Source organism: Populus nigra, chromosome 1 (assembly GCF_951802175.1).
Source record: "Populus nigra chromosome 1, ddPopNigr1.1, whole genome shotgun sequence".
Lineage (NCBI taxonomy): Eukaryota > Viridiplantae > Streptophyta > Magnoliopsida > Malpighiales > Salicaceae > Populus > Populus nigra.
In genome coordinates this window covers 8,279,964-8,302,505 of record NC_084852.1, presented here as the reverse complement: position 1 = coordinate 8,302,505, position 22,542 = coordinate 8,279,964, and the positions used below count along the sequence as shown (strand labels likewise).

At 28.6% G+C, this 22,542-nt stretch overlaps 2 protein-coding genes across 2 annotated transcripts; both read right to left on the bottom strand.

Moving 5' to 3' along the window:
- Positions 1-735: 735 nt before the first annotated feature.
- On the bottom strand, positions 736-1,813 carry LOC133685117 (homeobox-leucine zipper protein ATHB-52-like). Its single transcript, XM_062106880.1, has one exon. It carries the CDS (start codon positions 1,645-1,647, stop codon positions 1,135-1,137), a length of 513 nt encoding a protein of 170 aa, XP_061962864.1. The 5' UTR covers positions 1,648-1,813; the 3' UTR covers positions 736-1,134.
- Positions 1,814-17,629: 15,816 nt separating this feature from the next.
- LOC133681004 (signaling peptide TAXIMIN 2-like) lies at positions 17,630-18,763 on the bottom strand. Its single transcript, XM_062104084.1, has 2 exons — positions 18,488-18,763; positions 17,630-18,088 (listed from the first exon to the last, which is right to left on the bottom strand). Exons 1-2 carry the CDS (start codon positions 18,583-18,585, stop codon positions 17,965-17,967), a joined length of 222 nt encoding a protein of 73 aa, XP_061960068.1. The 5' UTR covers positions 18,586-18,763; the 3' UTR covers positions 17,630-17,964.
- Between the last annotated feature and the right edge of the window lie 3,779 nt (positions 18,764-22,542).

Below are 22,542 nucleotides of genomic sequence, written 5' to 3'. Positions count from 1 at the left end.
TTACCAATTTAATTTTTACCAACATATATATACATGGTAATGAAAATTATTATCACAGTAACATTAATATTATACAACAGTTTTAATCCAACTATGAACTTTCAAGATTAAAAAAAACTCAAAAATAATATTTTCTTAATAATCATTAATTTATTGTTAAGCAAACATAAAGATTAATATTGTTAATTACAGATCTAATCATTTTCCAGCAATTCTTAAACATTTTTTTTCCTTTCCTTTTCTTGTTTTCCCCTTGAAACAAACACACTCAGTTTTTCCTTTTTCTTTTTCGTCTCCCTTGTCGTACATATATAACGCATTATATCCTCCTCTCTTCTTTAATTTTCAATTTACGCTTTAATTTATTAAATACAAAAAAATGATTAGAAACAAATCTTTATATCCTTAATAATTAATCCTATAATAATTCATTTTCATTTTAATCTTGTATCAAATACACTGAAAAATAGCTTATTTGTTACTGTAATAACAATTATTTTTAGTAATCTATTACACTTAGAAATATACTAAAATAATATATATATTTTTAAAAAATATAATTTTTTATGTAATTATGAGTATATAAAAAATAATTTAAAATAATTTTTTTAAAGTGAAGCAATTAATACGTTCCTATTTCATTGAAGTGACCGTGTAAGAAGACAAGTGCCACTTGCTGAAAGTGTTCAATTAGTAGAAGGGGAGCTAGCTGGTAGGAAGTTTAAAGACCAACGATTCATTTAATGAGGCATTACATTACAAGTTGACCTAGATCACAGTCCTCCTCCTAATCAATCAACTATGACACTGCAACTGCTACAAGCTTGAAATTAACATCAATGGCCACTCAAGACACCATCAGGAAAAAGCATCCTTTTTCTTCAAATATCTACTGAGTAAAGAAGAATCTTTAGACAGACCTGGTCTAATTAATATATATCATACTCACAACAAATTACTTATAGACTCCAATATATATTAATCTGTGGAACGTCTCATGCTGAATTTGTTGGTGAGCTACCGCATGGACTAGGTCTACTTAAGAAGAATTTCTACACCCATGATGCCAAGCCAAGCAATTGATTATGATGAACCAGTAAAATACGGTATATGACATTAGTTGTTTCACCTCTGTCAAAACCCACCGCCAGCACCGTACAAACAAGCATAGAGCTCTTCAAGCTGCAAGACCTCACCATTCACTCCCTCATGTAAGCTAGAGCTGCCTCTATCATCACAAGATGAGTTAGAAGAAAAATTAACAGCAGGTTGAGCTGCTGTTTCTTGGTTCACAGCGAACACCATCTGTTGAGCCTGCCACAACTCCTCTTGAAGTCGCACCACCTCTCTTTCTAGTCGCCGCCTATCGGCTAATGCATTCTCTAGTCTCACTTGGAGTGTATTATAATCAAGCTCTAGGCTCTGTGTCTTCCATCTTGCTCTCTTGTTCTGGTACCAAATAGCAATTTGTCTTGGCGGCACCCCTAGCTGGTTTGCAAGTTGAACCTTGAGCTCAGGCTCGAGCTTCTTGTTGGTTGTGAAGGTTCTCTCTAGGAGCCTCACTTGGTCCTCTGTCAGCCTCTTCTTGTTGTTGTGTTTTGGCAAGTACTGTTGTTTTTGTTGGGTTTGAGAATTGAAGAAGTCCATTCTGCTTTGGAGAGGCTTACAGAATTTGATGAGAGGAAGGCTGGAAAATGATTGTACTGAAAATAATGCAAATGGGAAAGTTTGGATAAAGAAATTGGTGGGTTCATTTCGTTTTTATAGTATTATTATAAGGGTTTTCAGACTTCCTAAAGGCACCCTACCCGCCCAAAAAAAATAAAAAAAAATTGTTTTCAAAGATGGGGGAGAGAAATACAGGCGGCTATTTAAATATTCAAGCATACAAGGCCGGGACTCTGCGCGCGGTCATCACGTGAAGATGTTCATTTTAGTTTAGAGACATTCAATTAATATTATATTATCATATATATAAAGGACTAGCAGCAATGAAAAAGGTTGACAAAAATGAGCATTATCTTCTTTGTATTGGGTCGATTCTTGTCCTAACTTTTACTTTTACAACTTTTTTTTTCTAGTGTGGTAACTTTTTAATTTTAGATAATTTTTTAAAAAATATGTTTTATTTACAAAATAAATAAATTGATATTTTAAAAATAAAAAAATAATATATTTTTAAATAAAAAATACTTTTAAAAAACATATTCCACTTAAATACCAAATTAACACATATTCTACTGGATTAATTAATTATCAAAGATTTCATAGTTTGGTGGTCATATTTCCCGCTTTTATGAAGAAATTACAAGTTCGAGGCCTCAAGCTGCTTAAGATACGATAAGTGATCAATTGGGTTCAATTCATTTCTCTTGTTTTTTTTTTTTTAAAAAAGAATTTGTAGTGGAAAAATTGATAGAAGTACATAATTAATTAAGTTTGCTATCCAAAAATCGAGATCACGTCATGTTACCTGTAGCATGACAAGGAATTAATCATTAAGTATTCATGGTTGTTGTGCATGGAACATGAAGCCTCTCGTAAGAATTAAAATAATTTATTTTTATAAAAGTATTTTTCAATTAAGAATTTATTACAAAAATTAACACATTAAAATTATTAAAAAACTTCTAAAATATATTAATTTATTATAGTAAAAAGTAATTTAAAAAACATTTTAAAAGTAGAGGTTAATTGCTGCATTACCAAACAAAATCTCTGTGAACATGCGATAATAGATTGCGACGAGCTAGGCCTTAACAAATATAATAAAACTTGACTAAAACTAGCTATTAACAAAAAGTCGAAGGAAAAAAAAGAAGAGAAAAATGTCACAGTACACTCCCACTTGCTTTTACAAGGACTGATCCTTCGGCTTTGCACGATGAAGTTAATAGTTTTGAAAAGAACAGATGCCCGTAAAAAGTAATTGAAGAATTTGACCGTCTCTGGTCGTTCATTTGATCGGTGCTCGCGTTCATGTGTGGCGGCTGCCCGCCGCCTGGGTAAAATTAGGTGACGGACAAGGTAGAGTTGAGAATTCTGGAAGTCCATGCAACAAGGAACTTCAGCACAAACATCAATGATTTATCAGACATTGCTAGAAGTTTGAAAAATTAAAATATTTTATTGGTATATATCTCTCTTACCCTACAAAGATTTAGTTTATTTATTAATTTATTGAATTTGATTACTGATTCTCCATCAACTGCTCCTTTTAGGACCCAGAAATAAGAGATCCAAAGTCAGTCATACACCGACGCTGTATTTGAAAGTTGATCCAAATTAAGTCATATTCCAACCAATCTGCCACAAATATGGTAATTTTCAGAACCCAGTGCAGCACACAAGCAGGCCTTTTCATGTCCAAGAGGTGCTCATCTCAACAAATGATCATTATAATTCTGTAAAATAACGTGTCCTATCCTTAACCCAAATTGAAAAAGAAAAGACGAAATACAACCAGTAAATTTCACATTTAGCATAAATCATTTTAGATAATATGTAAATACAACGTTTTTACAGGTTCCTCACAACTTGCGAGCAGTATGGTCCTCGAATTCAACTAATTACTCTACAAATAGTTATTCCTGCTTCAATTCTGAATTAAATTTCCCCAACATAAAAGTCTTGTGAGCGCTCTGATCTCTTACTCTACTCTTTTATTTTATGTTGTTGAATGTGTTTGCGATGAAGTGTTGCCAACTCTCTCTCTCTCTCTCTCTCTCTTTGAATGCATGCATGTGTTTGAACGACCAAGTGTTTTGATTATATGCCTGATCGAATTCCGTCTTCTTCTTTTTTTTCCCTTCTTTTAAGTAGCTTTCTGTTCTTTATCATATTCTGGTATAGTTTTTCTTTGTTAGAAAATCCTTCTAGCCTATCAGTTCCTTTTGGTATTTCTTGTGACAACCTCTTGGTTGCCCTAACAGGGCTAACTTCTCTCATTAGGGACTTAGGCGTGTGATCATATGGGATTCTGCATCTCATCATAATTTTGCAGCCAAAAAATATCAGTGCATATCACTTTCTAATATTGGAGATTATGTTCATAATTTTGACCCTCCAATCCAATGATGTCTTTTTAATATGATGATTTATTAATTTTTTTTCTTTGATGATTTTTAAAATTTCAATGAAGATAAAATTATTCCCCGATGTGATATAATATATATGTATTTGTTTAGGTAAATCATAATTTTCTGAAGTCTTCAAATATATTTGTAAATATAAATTTTACAATTATTATTAGATTTTTATTTTCAAACACTCATATTGATCGCCTGCCTAAATCTTTGGTTAGTTAGTAGTATCATGCATATATCATCTCAAATTCAAATAAAATCATTACTAGAAAATTAATAAATACAAACGGACACATGATAGAATATTTCCGTTGGTAGATTGCGGCAATTGTTTGACTAAATATATATGCCCTCGCAGTATTCATCGGTAAACACCAACAAAAATATTTTCTTTGTATATATTAAGGGAATTACAGTAAAAAAAGAATGGATGAAATAAAAGTCAAGAAGTACGATGACATGTTATTTTTACAAATATAATTATCAATGGATTTAAATTCGTCCATTAACACTACTAATAAATTGACAAATACAAACAGAAATATCGATAAAATTTTTCTATCTGTATATTGTGATGACCTTAATCTATAAAATTCTCTATCTATGTATCCATCAGTAAAAACCAAAATAAAAATTCTCTCAGTATATACCGAGGGAATTGCAATGAGAATATAAAGAATGGAAAAAAAACCAAACAGTACAATGATTTGTAACTTTTACAAATGACATTACCGAAAAATTAACCCGACGATAAAGTACATCTGTAAATATGCCAATAGAAAACTTTTCTTGGTATATATCGAGAGTATTACAGTGAGATTTAAAAAAGACAAATCATACGATGACGTAATATTTTTACCAACAGAATGACCAATGAAGTTATTGACTGAATAATTTTGTCGATAATATTTAATTTATGACTTGACGATTCTCCTCTCTCCTCCTCCCATTTCTCCTTCTTCCTTATGCATTTTGTTTTACAACAAACAGCCCCTCCCAATCTCAACACAATGCAACTTCCCAAATAAATTCAACCACCACAACACTTAGTTTGTCAGCATCCATGTTCTGATTTTTTTTAAAAAATTCTCCACCTTAAGTAAGCAAATGTACCTCTCTTTTTTTATTTGAACTCAATTTTAAAATGTTAATTTTTCTTCTTCATATTTTTGGAGTTGTTTTATAGTTTTTTCTCATACAAATTTGTTGTATGAATTTATAATTTGTACATGTTAGGTTTGTTTTAGATTTTATAAAAAAATTTTTGTTTGTAAATTGATGAAACTTATGTTGAATTTTTAACTTAGGTGTTTTGTGATGAAATAAATAATGGCTTATTTAATGGGTCTGTTTTATATTTTGTCAATTTTATTGCCGAGTTGAAATTTTTAATAAATGTGTAGAAATTTAAATTTATATAGATAATTGATAATGAATTAAGAGTACTATTAAAATATATTGAATAAGTTTGAGCTGAATAAATATTTTACAAATTTATTTAGTTAATATAATTAATTAATACATGTTATCATCATTATTTTATATAGGTTAGATATAAGTAATGGATGATTGTTCATAAATGTATAGAGATTCACCCCAAGGGTTGAAGAGGATAGATTATTGTAATGCGGTTCAAGGTTTCATGAATTACGCACTATCTAATCTGAGAAATATTAGTGGAGAGGGCATTAGATATCTATGCTAGAGGTGTAAAAATAAAAAGTTTCTTGATGTAGATGTTGTAACGATGCTTCTTCTATAAAAAAAAGTTTCATGGAGAAATACTTGTGTTGGTATGCACACAAAAACCATATGTTCCTTATAATACCATGATAGAAAAGATGGTTGGGTCAACTTTTAGTTCTAGCAACTTGCATGGAGTTAAGATGAGGCCAATTACGATAAAATTATTAAATGGGCAAAAAACATTTTACCTGAAGAGAATAGGCTGAAAGAGAACTTATATCCTGCTAATTCTATGATGAAACCCCTCAGCTTAGAATACCAGAAAATTGATACTTGTCCAAACTTCTGCATGTTGTACTACCTTAAAAATATAGAGATGACCGGGTATTAATAAGCTACCTAGATTATCTACACATGATGTTACTTTTGAACAATTTATCTCTAATACTATCATAAACTAATAGATTATTGAATTCCTCATTAACAACATCATTAATTTTTATTGTTCAAAAACTCACAACTGACTGAATCTCAAATCTTTTGATAACAAGATGAATAATTTTTTATGTGGTTCAGAACATGTGTAAAAACTGTTTAATTATTCTTATCTCTCGAGATATTTAATTTAATTACACATTTCTCTTTAACTATGATGGATATAAATTTTCCACAACAACCCAACTCTCTGAATTAATTTTTCCAATTCGATTGTTGGATACAAATAATGCATATCATATTTATACTATTTTAATTAGTTTGTCGCCATAAAATTGGCAAATATTTGTATTGTAGTAGCTTTTTTGGTTAGATTTTTTAAAAAGTAGATTAAAAAAATAGTTTTAGTTGAGGTAAAAAAAAATAGATTTTAAAAATATATGTTTTGTTAAAATTGTTATAAGATTAATTTTTCATTAAAAATACATTTTTATAAATAAAAAATATATTATTTTAATTTCTACAAGATTAATATAAATATACATGGCCAAGTATAAAATACAAAAATTATTTAATTAATCAAACATGTTTTTCTCTTTTAGGAAAAAAACAAAACTACCCTAATACGAAACAGTCCGAAAGAGAAAGAAAGGTCTATTGGAAGATGTAGCCTAGGTTAACTAGTTGTTTATCCCAGTGGTCAAACCTTCCACTCGTACAACGTGCGTGGATTGAGGTGGTAGTTAGTTTGATCTCCATTCTACAACATGCCTGGTTTGAAACTAGGCTTTGGACGAGTGGAAAATAATGGTTATCTGATGTCATTATTAAGGTAGTGTTTATTTTTATATTTTAAAAATATTTTAAAATTTTATTTTTATTATGGGGTTAAGGATTCTGATAAAGAGACTAAAGCAATGGTGTGGATTTTGGTGGTTATGGTGGGGGATGTAGAGGTGGAAGTGGAGGTGGAGGTGGGGATGATGGTGATGGTGATGATGATGGCGATGGGGAGATGGAGAAAAAAGATGGGATTTTGCTAGAGTGGTTAAATTTCATTGCTGATGATGCGAAAACTGTGTTTGTTGTTGTTGTTGTTTCCCTTGCATTTTGTTCTTTTGTAGCAGAGCCAATATTCATTCCTTCTTTGTCCATGTATCCAACATTTGATGTTGACGATCGTGATTTTTCAGAGAAGATAACAATTAACATGACTTCCTTTCCTTTTCTTTCTTTCCTTTTATGATGTTAATGAGGTTTTGTGGAAGTAAATTTAATGCTGAACTGAGGCACATTTCAGTCACGGAGAAAAAAAAACCATAGGTTTTTTTGGTTTTGGACCTCAAAAACCGAACCCAAATCGAATCGAAACCGGTCGGTTTGGACCGATTCTGGTTCGGTTTGGGTTTGTCTTTTTTTTCTGGTTTGGTAGTTTTTTAAAGGTAAAAAATGAATCAAACCAAAAATAATCACCTCTAATTTTAACTATGAATTGAAAAATATTTGTAACAACCTCAAATTTAATTACATGATATTCCATGTACACCTAATATATTATCGTTAAAAGTACAAGAATTGTTTTTTATTTTTTTTCAGCAGATTTTCCCTTAATTATTTCATCACAAGCTTTCAACTCAAACAATTTTCACAATATGCAAAGAAAGATCTCAACATTTCCCATCATCCAGTGCTTTCACCAATTTAGCGTCCCATCTTCCAGAACTCCAACATTCTCAATATCATCATACAATTAAATTTTTTAGCATTCGTAATTTATGGTTCAATTCAAAAACATCCATTATAAAACATCCATTATAGACACTTATCAAAGGATATTTTTATTACTATTATTACTAATATTATATATTATTTAAGCATAGGTCATGGCATATTCTATCTAAAATTTAAAGCAAACTTATGGCAAAACATAATTTAAATCATTTGAGTTTCAAACTATTTAACGTTATGTCATTCACAATAATTTTTAATATTCTAAAATATACCCAAAATATAACATCCTAGGACATGTTTACATACAAAATGACTTCATGATTTGTTACATTGCAAAATTTAATACAAAAGTAAAATCCCTAAAACAAACCATGGATCAATATGCTGCTAGGAGTTACTTGGAGTTTGTTTCATATAAAATGGAGCACATTGACATTGATATGACTATTTTTATGACCGAAATCATTATTAATGACAACTTTTTTCTTTGCACCTCCTCTCACAAAACAAAAACTGAAAAATAAAAGAGATGAAATTTAATACTAAAACTGAATTTCTGACAACTGAAGGAACCAATCACGTATAGTAGCTAAAAAAGAGAGGGAATTAAAATAAAATTTTTAAATGAAACTTAAAGTCACCACCTATTTTACCGGCTCTTTTTACTTTAATCTCCTGTCTCTTAATTCAACCATGTCTTCTAAAAAAATAAGTATTTCAGTGCTAAATAGAGCTCAAAATAGCTGAATTATTAAAAAAAATTTGATGATCAAATTTAATAATAATTTATGAGAAAATAAACAGCGAAAAAAAAGAGCACTCTAGGGCTTAATTTCTTTGTAATATGATACATTTGCTAGGGTGTTATATCATCTTCATTTATATTTGAATAAGGATTTGAATATGACGCTTTGCGGCGTCATAAAAAATAGTAAAATCCTAATAAAGCTATTAGAAACATAAAAGTTAAATTAAAGGATAATAAAAGAGAATGAGGACATCATCTACGCGCTTTTCCCTTTCTGTCCTTTTGCCAATTCTGATCCATCACAATTCATATCAAATGGAAGTGGAGACTTATATGATCGTTAATTTCAAAACTTGTAAGATTAGTTGAGATATGCGCAAGCTAACCCGAACACTCATATTAAATTCAAAAAAAAAAAAGTGTTAGCTTCAGTTTTTAATAGTGAGATAGAGGTCATATATATATAAGTAATCATTATTAAATTTGTAGATAAATCAGACTTAATTGCTCATTCATGATATGGTGTATTTTTATATTGCATGTAGCTATTAATTTAGACCGTTTTCAATGGGACACTCCTTACTAAAGCACTCAATGTCAAAGATTCGAATAAGTATTTTGCCCCACAAAGCGAAACTAATTTGGTCATGGAATTAGAATGAATGCATGAACTGTTCTATTAGTATCTATTGAAAGATGGAATTGTGTTATTAAATTATTTTGACGTATTAATATTAAAAATAAATTTTTATAAATAAAAAATTATTATTTTAATATATTTTTAAGTAAAAGATATTTTAAAAGATATTATGCCAAGCATTACTGAAATAGATAAAACAGATTATCCTTAGGCCTTGCATTGTTATCAGGCTCGGCCCAGCTCGACAGGTCAACTTGGAACCCAAATGACCCAGGGCTTTGGCCGCATCTATTTTATTGAAAACCCAGGTATGCAATTGGCTAGGAGAAAACCAGTCGACCTGCAGGGTCAACCCGAGACCTAGGTGATCCGGCAAAACCCGGTAGAGACTTGTTTTTTTTCAAATGTGTTTTTTCTCCTAGTTAGAGACATTTTTTTTTCATATTTTTTAGTTGGTTACTAATCCATTTCAAAGTTCATTATATAAATATTAGAAGAATATTTTATTTTTTCAATGTGAATTTTAAAGCCTTTTAATATTTATAAACACTTTATGTTCATAAGAAAAAAGTTATGTTTTTTGACTTTAATATAATTTTTTTTATTTAAATACTTCAACTTAAAAAATAAAATTATATAAAATAATTTTTTAAACTTTATTATTTATAATATATATAGTTTATATTCACATGGAGTTTTTTAATTTTTTTATATAAAATATTTTTAAAAATTTTTCTAGATTAACATATATTAATTAATATCTATGAGCCTTGGACAGCATCAGCGAGATAAGTAGAACTGAAATGCACTTAACGAGAACCACTAACTTCATCGATCGTAGTTATATATGAGAAAACATTAATTAGTACAATACAAATATTTCTGTTCACTTTTGTCCCCATTACACAAAGATGCCCACATAGCATATGATTTTTGGTCGTTTTTTCCCTTCCTGCCTTCTTCCTACCACATCCATCCGGCAACTTCATAATATTTTTGTCAGGGGTCATATCATGCAAACTAAGTGCATGTACTTAGGGCCCCGTTTACACATAATCCGGGCATAATTAAGCCTCCCAGAAGAGATACACTAAAATAATTGTGTCTCTTAAGCTAGAACTAATTCTCGAATGGATGCCTTTCAAAAACTCTATTTCATGCGTTGTTAAAATCAATGAATTTGTGCGTTTGGAAGGGCACACCTTTCCCCACACCCACGTCATGGTGATTTGGTGCTTAGACCCTCTGTTCATTCTCCTCTGACGCTGCTGCTTGCTCGGGCCTTTCTAGCTTCTTGTCCCCAGAGTAGCTAGCTAGCTAGGGTTAGTGACAATATATATCAGTTAACATCACACAAGACTCATTCAAAGCTTTGATGGCTTCTTCCCCTTCCAAATGCATGAACGATACAAGCAGTCAACACGATCAGTTCCACCCTTGTCAGTATTTCTTGCATAAGCTTATGAGAGAATAAGTCGATTAGAGACAATGGGCAAAAAAATACAAGAGAGAAGTTCCAAGGTCGAGCTAGCTAGCTGTTAAGATTGTTTATTAGTTATTAATTCTTTGAAGTGGAATTTTGGGAGGAAAAAATTTGGACCCGTCTTATTTTTGAACGTGTGCTTGTATGAATTGATTACCATGAAACTCGAGCATTATTTGATGCCAATTCATGGCTTTTATTCTTTGGTCAATTACTCTTAATAAAACTTTGGATATGTAAATTACTTTCTTCCCTTGATTAATTTATACAGCACAGCATACTCTTTGAATTTTCTAGAACGCATCATCATCGATCGATTGATGTTTGGTGCTACTATCCTCCCTCTCAATTATTTATTATATTTAATTAGTCCTCAATTTCTTCTTAAATCGATCTAAAACACCTTTAAAAAAACTTTAAATCTCACGTTGTATAAGACCAGCTCTTCAAGATGATCGAATTTTTTTTTTTTAACAGCAGTTTCTGTGTTTTCATAGATGGGAAGAGAGAAGCTTTGAACCTCGAACTTTTTCTTTGACAAGGAGATGCATGCGGCTATGGATTGGGTTATACGTGGACCCTTCTTTGATATGTTAATACGTACATACATACGCGGTCAACTCAGAACACTTCTGTTGGAACACATACTAACCAGGGTTGGAGATCATGCGGTTATTTTTTATAGTAATATTTTATTAAAAATATATTAAAATAATAAATTTTTTATTTTTTAAAATTTATTTTTTATATTAACATACAAAATGATATGAAAACACTTTTAAAATAAAAAAAATTAAAAATAAAATTAATTCTTTTCATAAATTTTTTTAAAATACAAAAATAAACCGAATTCAAATCATATAGTGTTTAATTATTTATTATGACATCTATGGGTCACCTTACCTTATTCACGTTAATTATTCATGATTTTCTATTTAATTACTTGCAAGTAGACTGGTTTTTGTACCTCAATCATATGACCACTGGCAGAGGTCGGAATGGCAGGTGGCTAGCCAAACCTAATTTTTTTGAATTTGACTATGGAGCTATATCAATATCCTTGGATCTGGCTCCACTGCGGAGGACCAGAATATTTTTTACACCAAAACAAAATTTCCAGGTCCTAAAATCTTTTTTAACATTATTATTAAACTTGAAAATACAGTTATTTTGAGATTTTTTTTCCATCAAGATAAATTTTCATTGCAAAATAAAAGGATAATATGTGTATTAAATAAAATAAATCTAGAATTAAATGTGTTAATAAATTATAACAAATTTGTTGATCTAAACTAAAAATTGAGTTAAGAAGCTAAAATAAAGATGCATATTAAAATATTTGATATCATGTTATGTATAGCTTATAAAATTTTCTTACTTAATCATAGAAAACTAATTTTTTTGTAAAAAATATAAATCATTTTAATAAGCACAAAACATAAATTTCTCAAATTTAAATTTAATTTTCTTATTTACACATCTCTTGTTTATCTTAGCAAATATAAATTTTTTAACTGAAATCATTTTTCTATTAACTTTTTGTTATGATTGTTAAAGCAAGTTAAACAAATATTAAAATAATATGTTGATTATTTTTGTGTGATTGAAAGCTAAAAAGAATTATAAATGTGATAAAATCATGTTTAAAATATATTTAAAAATTTTAAAAACAAAAAAAAATTCATGAATAATTTATTATTAATATTATTATTTTCATATCAAATAAGAATTTATCATATTATTTAAGAAACATGTTAAACTAAGTGAATTAGCATAGTATTTCTTAATGAATAAAAAATGCAAAAAAAGGACAAAACATATCAGGCCCCACTCCTGGTCCCTCAATAGCAGGTCAGATGTGCACGGGCCTAGCTTGGCTATAATCTTTTTTTTTTTTTTGAGAAAAATTAAAGCAAACATTACATCATCCATGGAGGAAGACAATGCATCGTTCGTTAGCCCATTTTCTAGCAGTCAAAGTAGCCAGAAACTAGGCAACAAAAGGATTATGATTTTGAGTTTTTTACCAATCAATCAGTTTTTCAACCGTTTTCTCATTTGAAGGCACATGAAAAATACCCAAAAAAACTATATAAACTTACTCGTGCCTTTAAAGTAGCAAAAAATCAGTTAAAAATTAAAAAATCAAACCAAGACCATAAATATTTTCAAGTATCGATTTATATTTTTCAGCTGGATGATGACCAAAAATCACTATTATAAAACAGATTTTGTTAAATGAATTTTTTTGACATCAAACTTGTCTTTTTTGGTTCCTAGAATTATAATAATTAATTTTTTTTTCTCTCTATGTTTTTTTTTCCCTTTCTCTCATATAGGAACTGAAAAATTAGGTTAGAGAGGGATTGAATTGAAAAAAAAAAGATTTAAAAAGAGAAGAAAAAAGAAGAATAAGAAACTTATTCATACAAAACAATGTAGCTCAATCTAAAAACTCAATATTTTTTTTATATATTTTAGGTAATAAATAAAAATATTTAATAGTCGTAATATAATTATAACTCCTTATAATAATCATAAAATTTCCCAAAAATTCATAAATATAGATAATTAAGTATGAATCAAAGTTGGATGAAATTACAAATTTTTATCATTGTTTCTATTCATAATATTTTCATGATGTTTTGTGCATGTAACATATTCTAGGGTGTTTGAGAGTGTAGTAACGATTGTTTTTTAAAGTGTTTTTTGCTATGAAATGTTTTAAATAATTTTTTTTAAAAAATATTTTTTTATATTAACATGTCAAAACGGTTTAAAAACACTAAAAAATATTAATTTAAATTATATAAAATATTTTTTTTAAAAAAATACTTTTAAAATAACATACTTTAGGGTATTTGAAAGTGTAGTAATAATTGTTTATTAAAGTGTTTTTCGCTATGAAATGTTTCAAAACAATATTTTTTTAAAAAAACATTTTTTTTATATTAACATGTCAAAACGGTCTAAAAATACTAAAAAATATTAATTTAAATTATAAAAAAATATTTTTTTAAAAAATACTTTTAAAATAACATACTTTAGGGTATTTGAAAGTACTGTAGTAATGATTGTTTTTTAAAGTGTTTTTCGCTATGAAATGTTTTAAAAAAAAATTTAATTTTTTTTTATATATTAACATGTTAAAATGGTCTAAAAACACTAAAAAATATTAATTTAAATTATAAAAAAATAATTTTTTTAAAACAATACTTTAAAAATATAAAAACAAACAAGCTCTAGCTATCATTCCTAATTTAACATTTTCATTTGAAGGATTCCAGAGAAATTTGAGGGTCTGCCCTTCCCTTTTGCGAATTTCCACGGTGTGGCAAGATCTAAATATCTATTGTAAAATCCAAGTTTTAGTAATTGTTATATCTTTGAAAATATAATCATTCGAATCCTTTTGTATTAGTTTTAATTAATTTATTTAATTTGAATGAGTTGAAAAATTTACTAATTATATAGTAACATAGAAAAAATTCTTTATTTATTAATCTATGTTGTTTTTTTAGTGCGGTGTGGTGTGGTATAAACTGTATTATGTTCCAACTATATATCTGAGAGTATTTAACTAATTAACAAATAACATAGTTTTGCATGGATTTTAATGAAATATTTTAAAAAAATCTTGATTATAAAAAATATAATATATATTTTTTAAATCTACTCTTTCGAATTATAATTGTAAAAACTACCAGCTAAACAAAAACTTAAGTGATTGGGTTTTTTTTTACCCCTCAATCTCAATTAAAGCTGTAAAATCGTGGGCTACCTACTCAAATTAGAAGGCCTGCAATCATCTGGGTTGTCTCATGGCACGAAGGCGGTCCGTGGGAAGACCACATGGCCTAAGCCCCTCACCAAATAATAAAATAATAGTAACAATTATAACGAATAACATTTCTAATAAATAAATAAATAAATAAATAAAGACTCAAAACAGGCTGTGAATTTAAAGGGTGTTTGAAGGTGTGGTAGAAATTATTATTTTTTTTAAAATATATCAAAATAATTATTTTTTATTTTTTTAAAATTATTTTTCACATTAATAGATTTATTTAAATACTATATATTTTAATTTATAACCATATAGTTTGTTTATAGCTTTATGTTTTTTTTATTTAGTTTTAAAAGTTTGTTATATATCTTTATTTTAAAGTTATCATTTATCTTCTAAAATTATAATTCACACAAGTTATCTAAATCTCTTCGAGTTATTACATGATATATATTTTATGGACTAAGCTTTTATAAATCATGTTTATATCTTTATTTAGTTTATACATGTTACTTGCAAAATTGTTGGTATAATCATGCATTTTATCTTTCTTGTTTAAACATAATGTTTTGATATAATGCATGCATAATGTTTTGACATAATGCATGTTTAATTTGAACTAAAATATAAAAAATGTTTATTTTTATTTTGTATGATTTAAATATTTTTGTTTATCAAGTTAGTTTATTTCAAGTTTTATATTATTTTACTTGTTTTTTGAGGAACCAAAATATTTATTTATAAATTTCATTGGCTATTGTTTTTATAATTTATAGCATGTTTTTAACTCGAGAATTGTTTTTTTAACTAATATTGTTTCGGTAAGTACTATTTTGGTGGTAAAGATTTCACCATTATTTTTTATAGTGCATAGTGGGAAACCGGAAAAGTTTAGTGGATTAAACTTTAAATGATGATAACATAAAATATTGATTTATATGCCCACATTAAACTTGATTAAGTTCTTGTAGGAAAAATGTTGAAGTTGTCAAATGATAAATTTAATTCATTATTATGGTAGTTTTGGATGTATGGAATCATATTGATATTGTGCGTTACAAAAAAAAAACCCATTGTGAATAAATTAAACAATACATAATATGATGTGTATACTTCAATTAAAAGTGTAGAAACACTTTGAAAAGCTTTTAAAAAAAAGGCTCAAGGTTGAAGTTGTCATTATAAAGAGGTTCATAAGCGGAAAAGTTTTAAATATAAGAATGACATTAAAGTTATCTGATTAGATTTGTTCATGTATACAATATTATTTACATATATGTTATTGTTTATATATACAAAAAGTTAATGCAGTTAATAGATACAATCTAATAAATTCTATTTAAAAAGATTGAGTTTTAATCGAGATCGTTTGTGACTGCTCTAATATTTCTTGGGAATCTGCTTAGTGAAAGTATTATTCACACAATATTATATCTATATATGGTATAGTTTATAAGTGAAATGATGATAATTATATAAATCACAATGAACAAAATAAGGCTCAACAAAATAGCATGAGAAAAGAAATGACTTAAAGTTTGTATAAATTAGAGGTGAAAAAAATATTATTATACTTTTATAGATAATTACACAAAGCATTGTTACATCTATTTGCTTAAGAGTAAGGATGAAACTCTTAAAGTGTTTAAATATTAAAAGAATAAAGTTGAAAATCAATTTAACAAAAAAAAATAAAGGTAGTAAAAAGTGATAAAAGTAGAGAATACAAAACATTATTTAGTGAATCTTGTTTCCAATATACTATTATCCTTTAAACTAACGTTCTTTATTCACCATAATAAAATGGTATTGCAAAATATAAGAACCAAACATTAAAAGAAATGATGAAAGTTTTACTGATAAGTTCAAGAGCACATTAGAACTTGTGGAGGGAGGTAATTTTAACTGTCAATCATATACTTAACAAAGTACCGTATAAAAAATTAGATAAAACATAGTATGAATCGTGAAAAAATAGTAAATCTTCCTACAAATACCTTAAAGTGTGGGGGTGTCTTGTAAAGGTAGAAATACATGATTCTAAAAAAGTCAAAACATGATCTAAGACTATATAATTATACCCTTCTAGTACTAGTACTACTAGAAGGGTATAATTATGCTAATCGGATATATTACATTAAGAATTTGAAATCCACAAGTGGATATGCTTTCACACTTGGTGGATCAGCTGTTTCATGTAAATTCTTTAGATAAATATGTATCATTAAATCCATAATAGAATTAGAATTTATTATTTTTGATAAAGTTGTAAAAAAAGCCAGATGAATTTAGAATTTCTTAGAAGATATTCCATGTTGGATAAAACCAGTGTCAACTATTTATATCCATTTCAACAATCATTCAACAATTAGAATGACATAAAATATTATGTATAATAATAAGTCTAGATATATACGTCATGAACATAATACCATCAAATACTTGATCTTAAATAGAATTATTTCTGAATTTGTAAAGTCAAAGGAAATTATTGCAAATTTGCTAACTAAAGGTCTGTCGAGAGAGTTTGTATATAATTTATCGAGAAGAATAGACTAAAAGCTTTTAAAAGATAAAAGAGTGTAATGATGGTAATAATACCTAGTTGATTAGAGATTATAAGTATCTAGTTGATTAGATATTACAAGATCTAAGTTTATATAGAAAATTAAATAATATATCATTCTCCATAGCACTAGAAAATTATTATCTTCTACTTATTTATATGACAAAATAAGTGCTAATTACATAGTGATATCTTTTATTTAACATGTGTTTGTATAAACTAACAATCTATACTAATTACATTTTAACTACATGGTATAATAAACTATAAAATATTTGTATACTAGCATAATATATATTACAAATTTTAGTTCTACAATCTTTACACGCACAGGGGCATCAGAGAGGCGATGGAAATCTTAACAAAATTAACTGAGTCGAATAATTTATTAATCAATTATTGCCAGAATGCGTTGACCTTGGCTAATTGTACAAGCATGCCAGCCCCATAAATGAAGGCATAATAAAATGGAAGGGAATGGAATATAAGATTTTACCAGATGATGAGCTTTACACGATTTCTGTGGTGAAGAAAATTAATGCAAATATAGCACAAAATCAACAGGAAATTAACTTCGAGCACAAGGATTTTCCGACAACACCGTCAAACTGCACACAGCTAATATCTGCACATTAATCATACAAATAGAAAAAAAAAATCACTGCAAGCTCTCCTAACCAGAACTACTATCAATTATTCGATTAAAACTCCTGGCCTGCACTCACAGGCAGGACACAACAAAAACGAAAGAAAGAATTAAGTGATTGAATCTCCCGAGCTTGCTGGGCTATTGTTGAAATCAATCAACAAGGAATCAGATCAATAAACCATCGAATGACCTTCACAGGCAACTTCACCAGGCTCACTGCAAGATTTGCGAGTCCAGCACAACAAATGCAACAAGGGCAGAGGCAACTCAGCACAGAACTGTCATCATCAAATCATTCATTGCCTCAATGGTTATTAATTAACAATAATTTCATCAAATCTATTTAATAAACAGAAAAACAAATCGTCAATAGATTAAGAGATTTATTAACTTGGCATAAGATCCAGTTCTAAAGAACCAGGAAAAGGAACATGTCTGAATCAGTAGCAAGGAAAATATAATGCAAGAAGCACGAACTAATTAAAAGGAAAAATAAATGAAAGCAAATTCCTTTTTTCTGTTCGGGTTGAGGAAATTAAGAAGAATTTGCGTGTTCTTAACTGGTTTATTTATATGTCAAAGATACATTGGCATGAAGTACACAAGAAATGCAGAGTATATTCATAAAAAAAAATAAAAAATTAACAACGCAGATGGGAATGGAAGGGAAGACTCACCCGATAACCCAAACAACAGCTCCGATGAGAGACAAAACCAAAGCAATAAGAGCAAAGGGCAATCCAATCAAGAAACCTAAAGGCCTGCAATCATCCATAATATATAATCTTCTCTTCTCTCTTTTTTTTTTTCTTTTTTTTTTGCGTCTATTTTTATCTTTCTTTCCTCAGGTATCAACAACACAGGACAAATCCCTTTTCGCCAACAAGGATATATTTGGTGTTTGGCGAGAGAAAGGGATCCAAAGAAGAAAGGTTAATTACAATCATTATCTTCCCAAGCAAATTTTAATTTTATAGTAACATGCAAATGAGTGCAGGTTGCACGCGGAAACCTTGGGCTCTGTAAGATTACTGTTTTTCCAAAACTACCCTAGTAGAAAAAATATTATTTTAAAGAGTAATGGGTATTTTAGGAATGTTCATTTAAGAGTGTGAGACTTTTCTTCAAAGTTCAATTTCGCACTCCTGTTGTTCTCGGTACGCTTCCATGGGCATCACAAGACCTTTCGGGATTTGGGACATGATAAATTAGTCCCCATGGGCAATACAAGACGCTTCCATGGTTTTCCCATGCTTTGTTGTGTTTGCCGTGGGAGGTATTCACTTGTTTGATAGATAATACGGTTTGAGTGCTATCCCATAACGTATATCACCCTATATGCAAATAAATCCATCTTTCTCACTCTACATTTTGCTATGATCTTTATCAATGGAGAGTTAAATGCAATGAAACACCATGTACAGGACAGAGTACGAAACGCATGTCATTTCCAAGACACAAAACAAGAATGCAACTCGAGCCTAAGAACTAGTGGGCTAGGACGTGCACTCAACTCTTCATTTGGGCTCAGCCACTCTACATGATCCAAAGCTCTACTAGACCCAAGCAGGGAGACATAACTTTCAAGGAGCTCTACCAGACCCAGGCAGTGAGACTTCCAAGTAGTCCAATTGCACGTCGACAAATCATTTGGGCTTCATATTGGATTTGGGGTCTTCACCAGTTTGGGTGAGACTTTACATTCAGTTAGTAACCAAATTGCAAGAGAATCACTGTTATCCACGCCTAAATTATTATGAATTATAATAGTAATGTATAATGTTTTTTTCTTTTTTTCTTTTTGCATTTTTGCATTTCTTTTCCAACTTTCCTTTCTTTTTTTTTTCCAAAATTACTTTCCTTTTTTTTCCAACTTTGTTTTTTTTTCTTTTTTTTCCATTTAATTTTTTTTAAAAAATTATCTTTGTTGATTTTACTTTTTAAATATTGATATGACTAAAAATTCAGCTTTATAATTTTTTCCATTAAAATACTGTGGATTGCTACGGTGTTTTTTCAAATAGTTTTTTTATTTTATTTTTTTATTTTTCAAAATTATATTTGTCGATTTTTTTATATTGAACTGATTGAAAATTTAGTTGTGTAATTTTTTTCTTTAAAACATTATTGATTGCTACAGTGTTTCTCTGTATGGTTTTTTTTTTATTTTTGTTTTTTTTATGATTTTTTTTGAAATTATCTTTTTTTATTATATATATATAAAAAATTAAGCCTAAAAAAAACATATCCTAATGTGTTTTTTTTTCCATCAAGAATACCAACCCAATCACTATTTGCAAAACTATATAATTTTTATCTTCTTATTTCATATATTTGCTCCCAAGATTCTTCATAACTTAAAGATAATGCAGAATCCTTTTTCGCTGCTATAAAATGAAGCTTAGTTGGTTCTTTTATAAGTTTGGAAATTAAACTCATGGAATAACTTATATATAGCCTTGTGTTTGTGAGATAAGTACTTCAAGAAACTAACAAGGCTCTTAAAACTTTTTGAATGCATCATTATCTTGCTAGAATTTTTCATTGATTACCATAGGAACTGCTACTCGTTTGCAACTTGCCATATCAAACTTTTTAAGCAAGTCTATAACATATTTCTGTTGAGAAATAAAATTAACTCATATTGATTACTTTATCTGAATTACAAAGAAATACCTTATAAGACTAAAATCTATCATATCATATTCCTTTATCATTACATCCTAGAATTCCTTAACCATGTTTGCATTAGAATCTGCATATATCATAATATCAACATAAAAGCGAACCATAAAAAATTTGCTATATTTTCTTCACATAAAGTGATGGCTTACATTGATATCTATCAAAATCATTTGATGAAAATATTAATTAATCTTGATGTTTCATGCTCTTGGTGCTTATTTTAAATCATAAAGAGTCTTACGAGATTAATAAACCTTGTCTTCCTTTTCTTTCATCACATGGAGCTTGATCTACATAAATCTCTTCCTCTAATTCTTTTTTGAAGAAAGTTGATTTCATATTAGGTTGAAAAATCTGCAATTGCAACTAAGCTGTCAAAGCAAGAATAATTCTAATAGTTTTCATCCGAGCAACAGGTGCAAAATTTTTTATAAAGTATACTATAGGCTGTTATAAGTAGCATTTTGCAATAAATCTAGCCTTGTACTTTTGTATGTTTTCATCTTCATTAGCCTTTATCTTTTCTCTTTCTCTTTCTTTGTCTGGAAAAGTGCGTTGCCCAATCAAAAAATCCATTTTGTCCTTTTATTTTGTTTAGGTTTATGATTTGGTTTTTTTTGCTTTTGATTGTCTTATTTTTGTCGTGATTCCTTTTTAGAAACTATAGATTTATTTTCTATTTCATCCTTCATTAAAATATTATTTTTCTTCTTTTTTTTATTTTTTTTGTTTTAGATTTGAAACTTTTTTTTTTATTTTGAGTTTTGATTTATTTCAATTTCACCTTTAAATCATCAATGTTATTTTCCCCTTATATTTTTGTTAACATTTGGTCATCATTCTTTTATAATTCTTTTTTAGTTTTTTGTCAAATTGATTTCTTTTCAATTTGTTTCTTCTAACCTCCGGTTGGTTAAGAATTGTGGTTTTTCCAGTTGGGTTACACCAGACTTATAATAGTTGAGTTCCACAGTTATCCATTGTTCACAAGGAAAAAAGGTTGAATAAAATAACACTAACAAGAGGTTTTTGGCACCTGATACTCGTGTGAAGAGATTAAGTATAAAAAAATAAAGACTTTGTTTCAGATTTAAGGTTTATGTGTGAGTGTGTTATGTTTTTAGAGAGAAAGAGATTGGAGAGAGAAATCATGTTTGAAAAAGAGAAACAAGGTTTGTGAGGAAAGTGTGCAAATTTATATTTATTATATACGAAGACAAAAATATATTTTCAACTAATTTGACTTATCCCATTAACCATGAAGGAAAACCATATTTTTTTCAAATCTTAGAATGAGAACGAAAAGCAGACCAAAGTATAGAGGTGTTTTGTAATTATTCTAATAAAATTTCCAAAAAGATATTATTTTAATATATTTTTAATATATTTTTAATTAAAAAGTATTTTTACAAAAATATCATGTACCGTATTACCAAACATAACCTTAATGTTTGATTGCAATTTATGAGTTGCAAAGTTTATAATTATTTATTTATTTATCAATTAATTAATTATGGGTAAAGCTAAGGAATTCTCTTTCATGAGTGAATGAATGAGACGTTTTTATCTCCATCCTTTCTTTTCTCTTTTATTGTTCTTTGAAATGTACAATAACAGGATTAACATTAATGAATTCTGAATGCATGTGTAAACTCTCTGTGTTTGGGCTTTGGCCTGTTTAAGAAAACAAATTCGAGCAAACAAAATAAATGTTAATCCCAAACACTGTGCTTCTAGCAGCAAAATAGAGGACATATCGTTTTTGAAAGAAAGAAAGAAAGAAATGTTATAATTGAAGTAGCAAATGAATAGATGATCGGATAGTGTAGAAGTGATATTCAAGCTCTAGTAAAATAGAATTCAATTATAATTGACAATGGAAATTATTTTCCACAAATAACCCTTTTTATTTCTTTCTAAAAGCCCTAACTTACTTCGATTGAAAATTGGGTTAAAATATGGTGGTTATGCACTAACTGATGTTAATGGGTTTAAACTTCGAAAGACTGTTAAGAATATAAGCTTTCATTTGTTGAGATTTGATTTG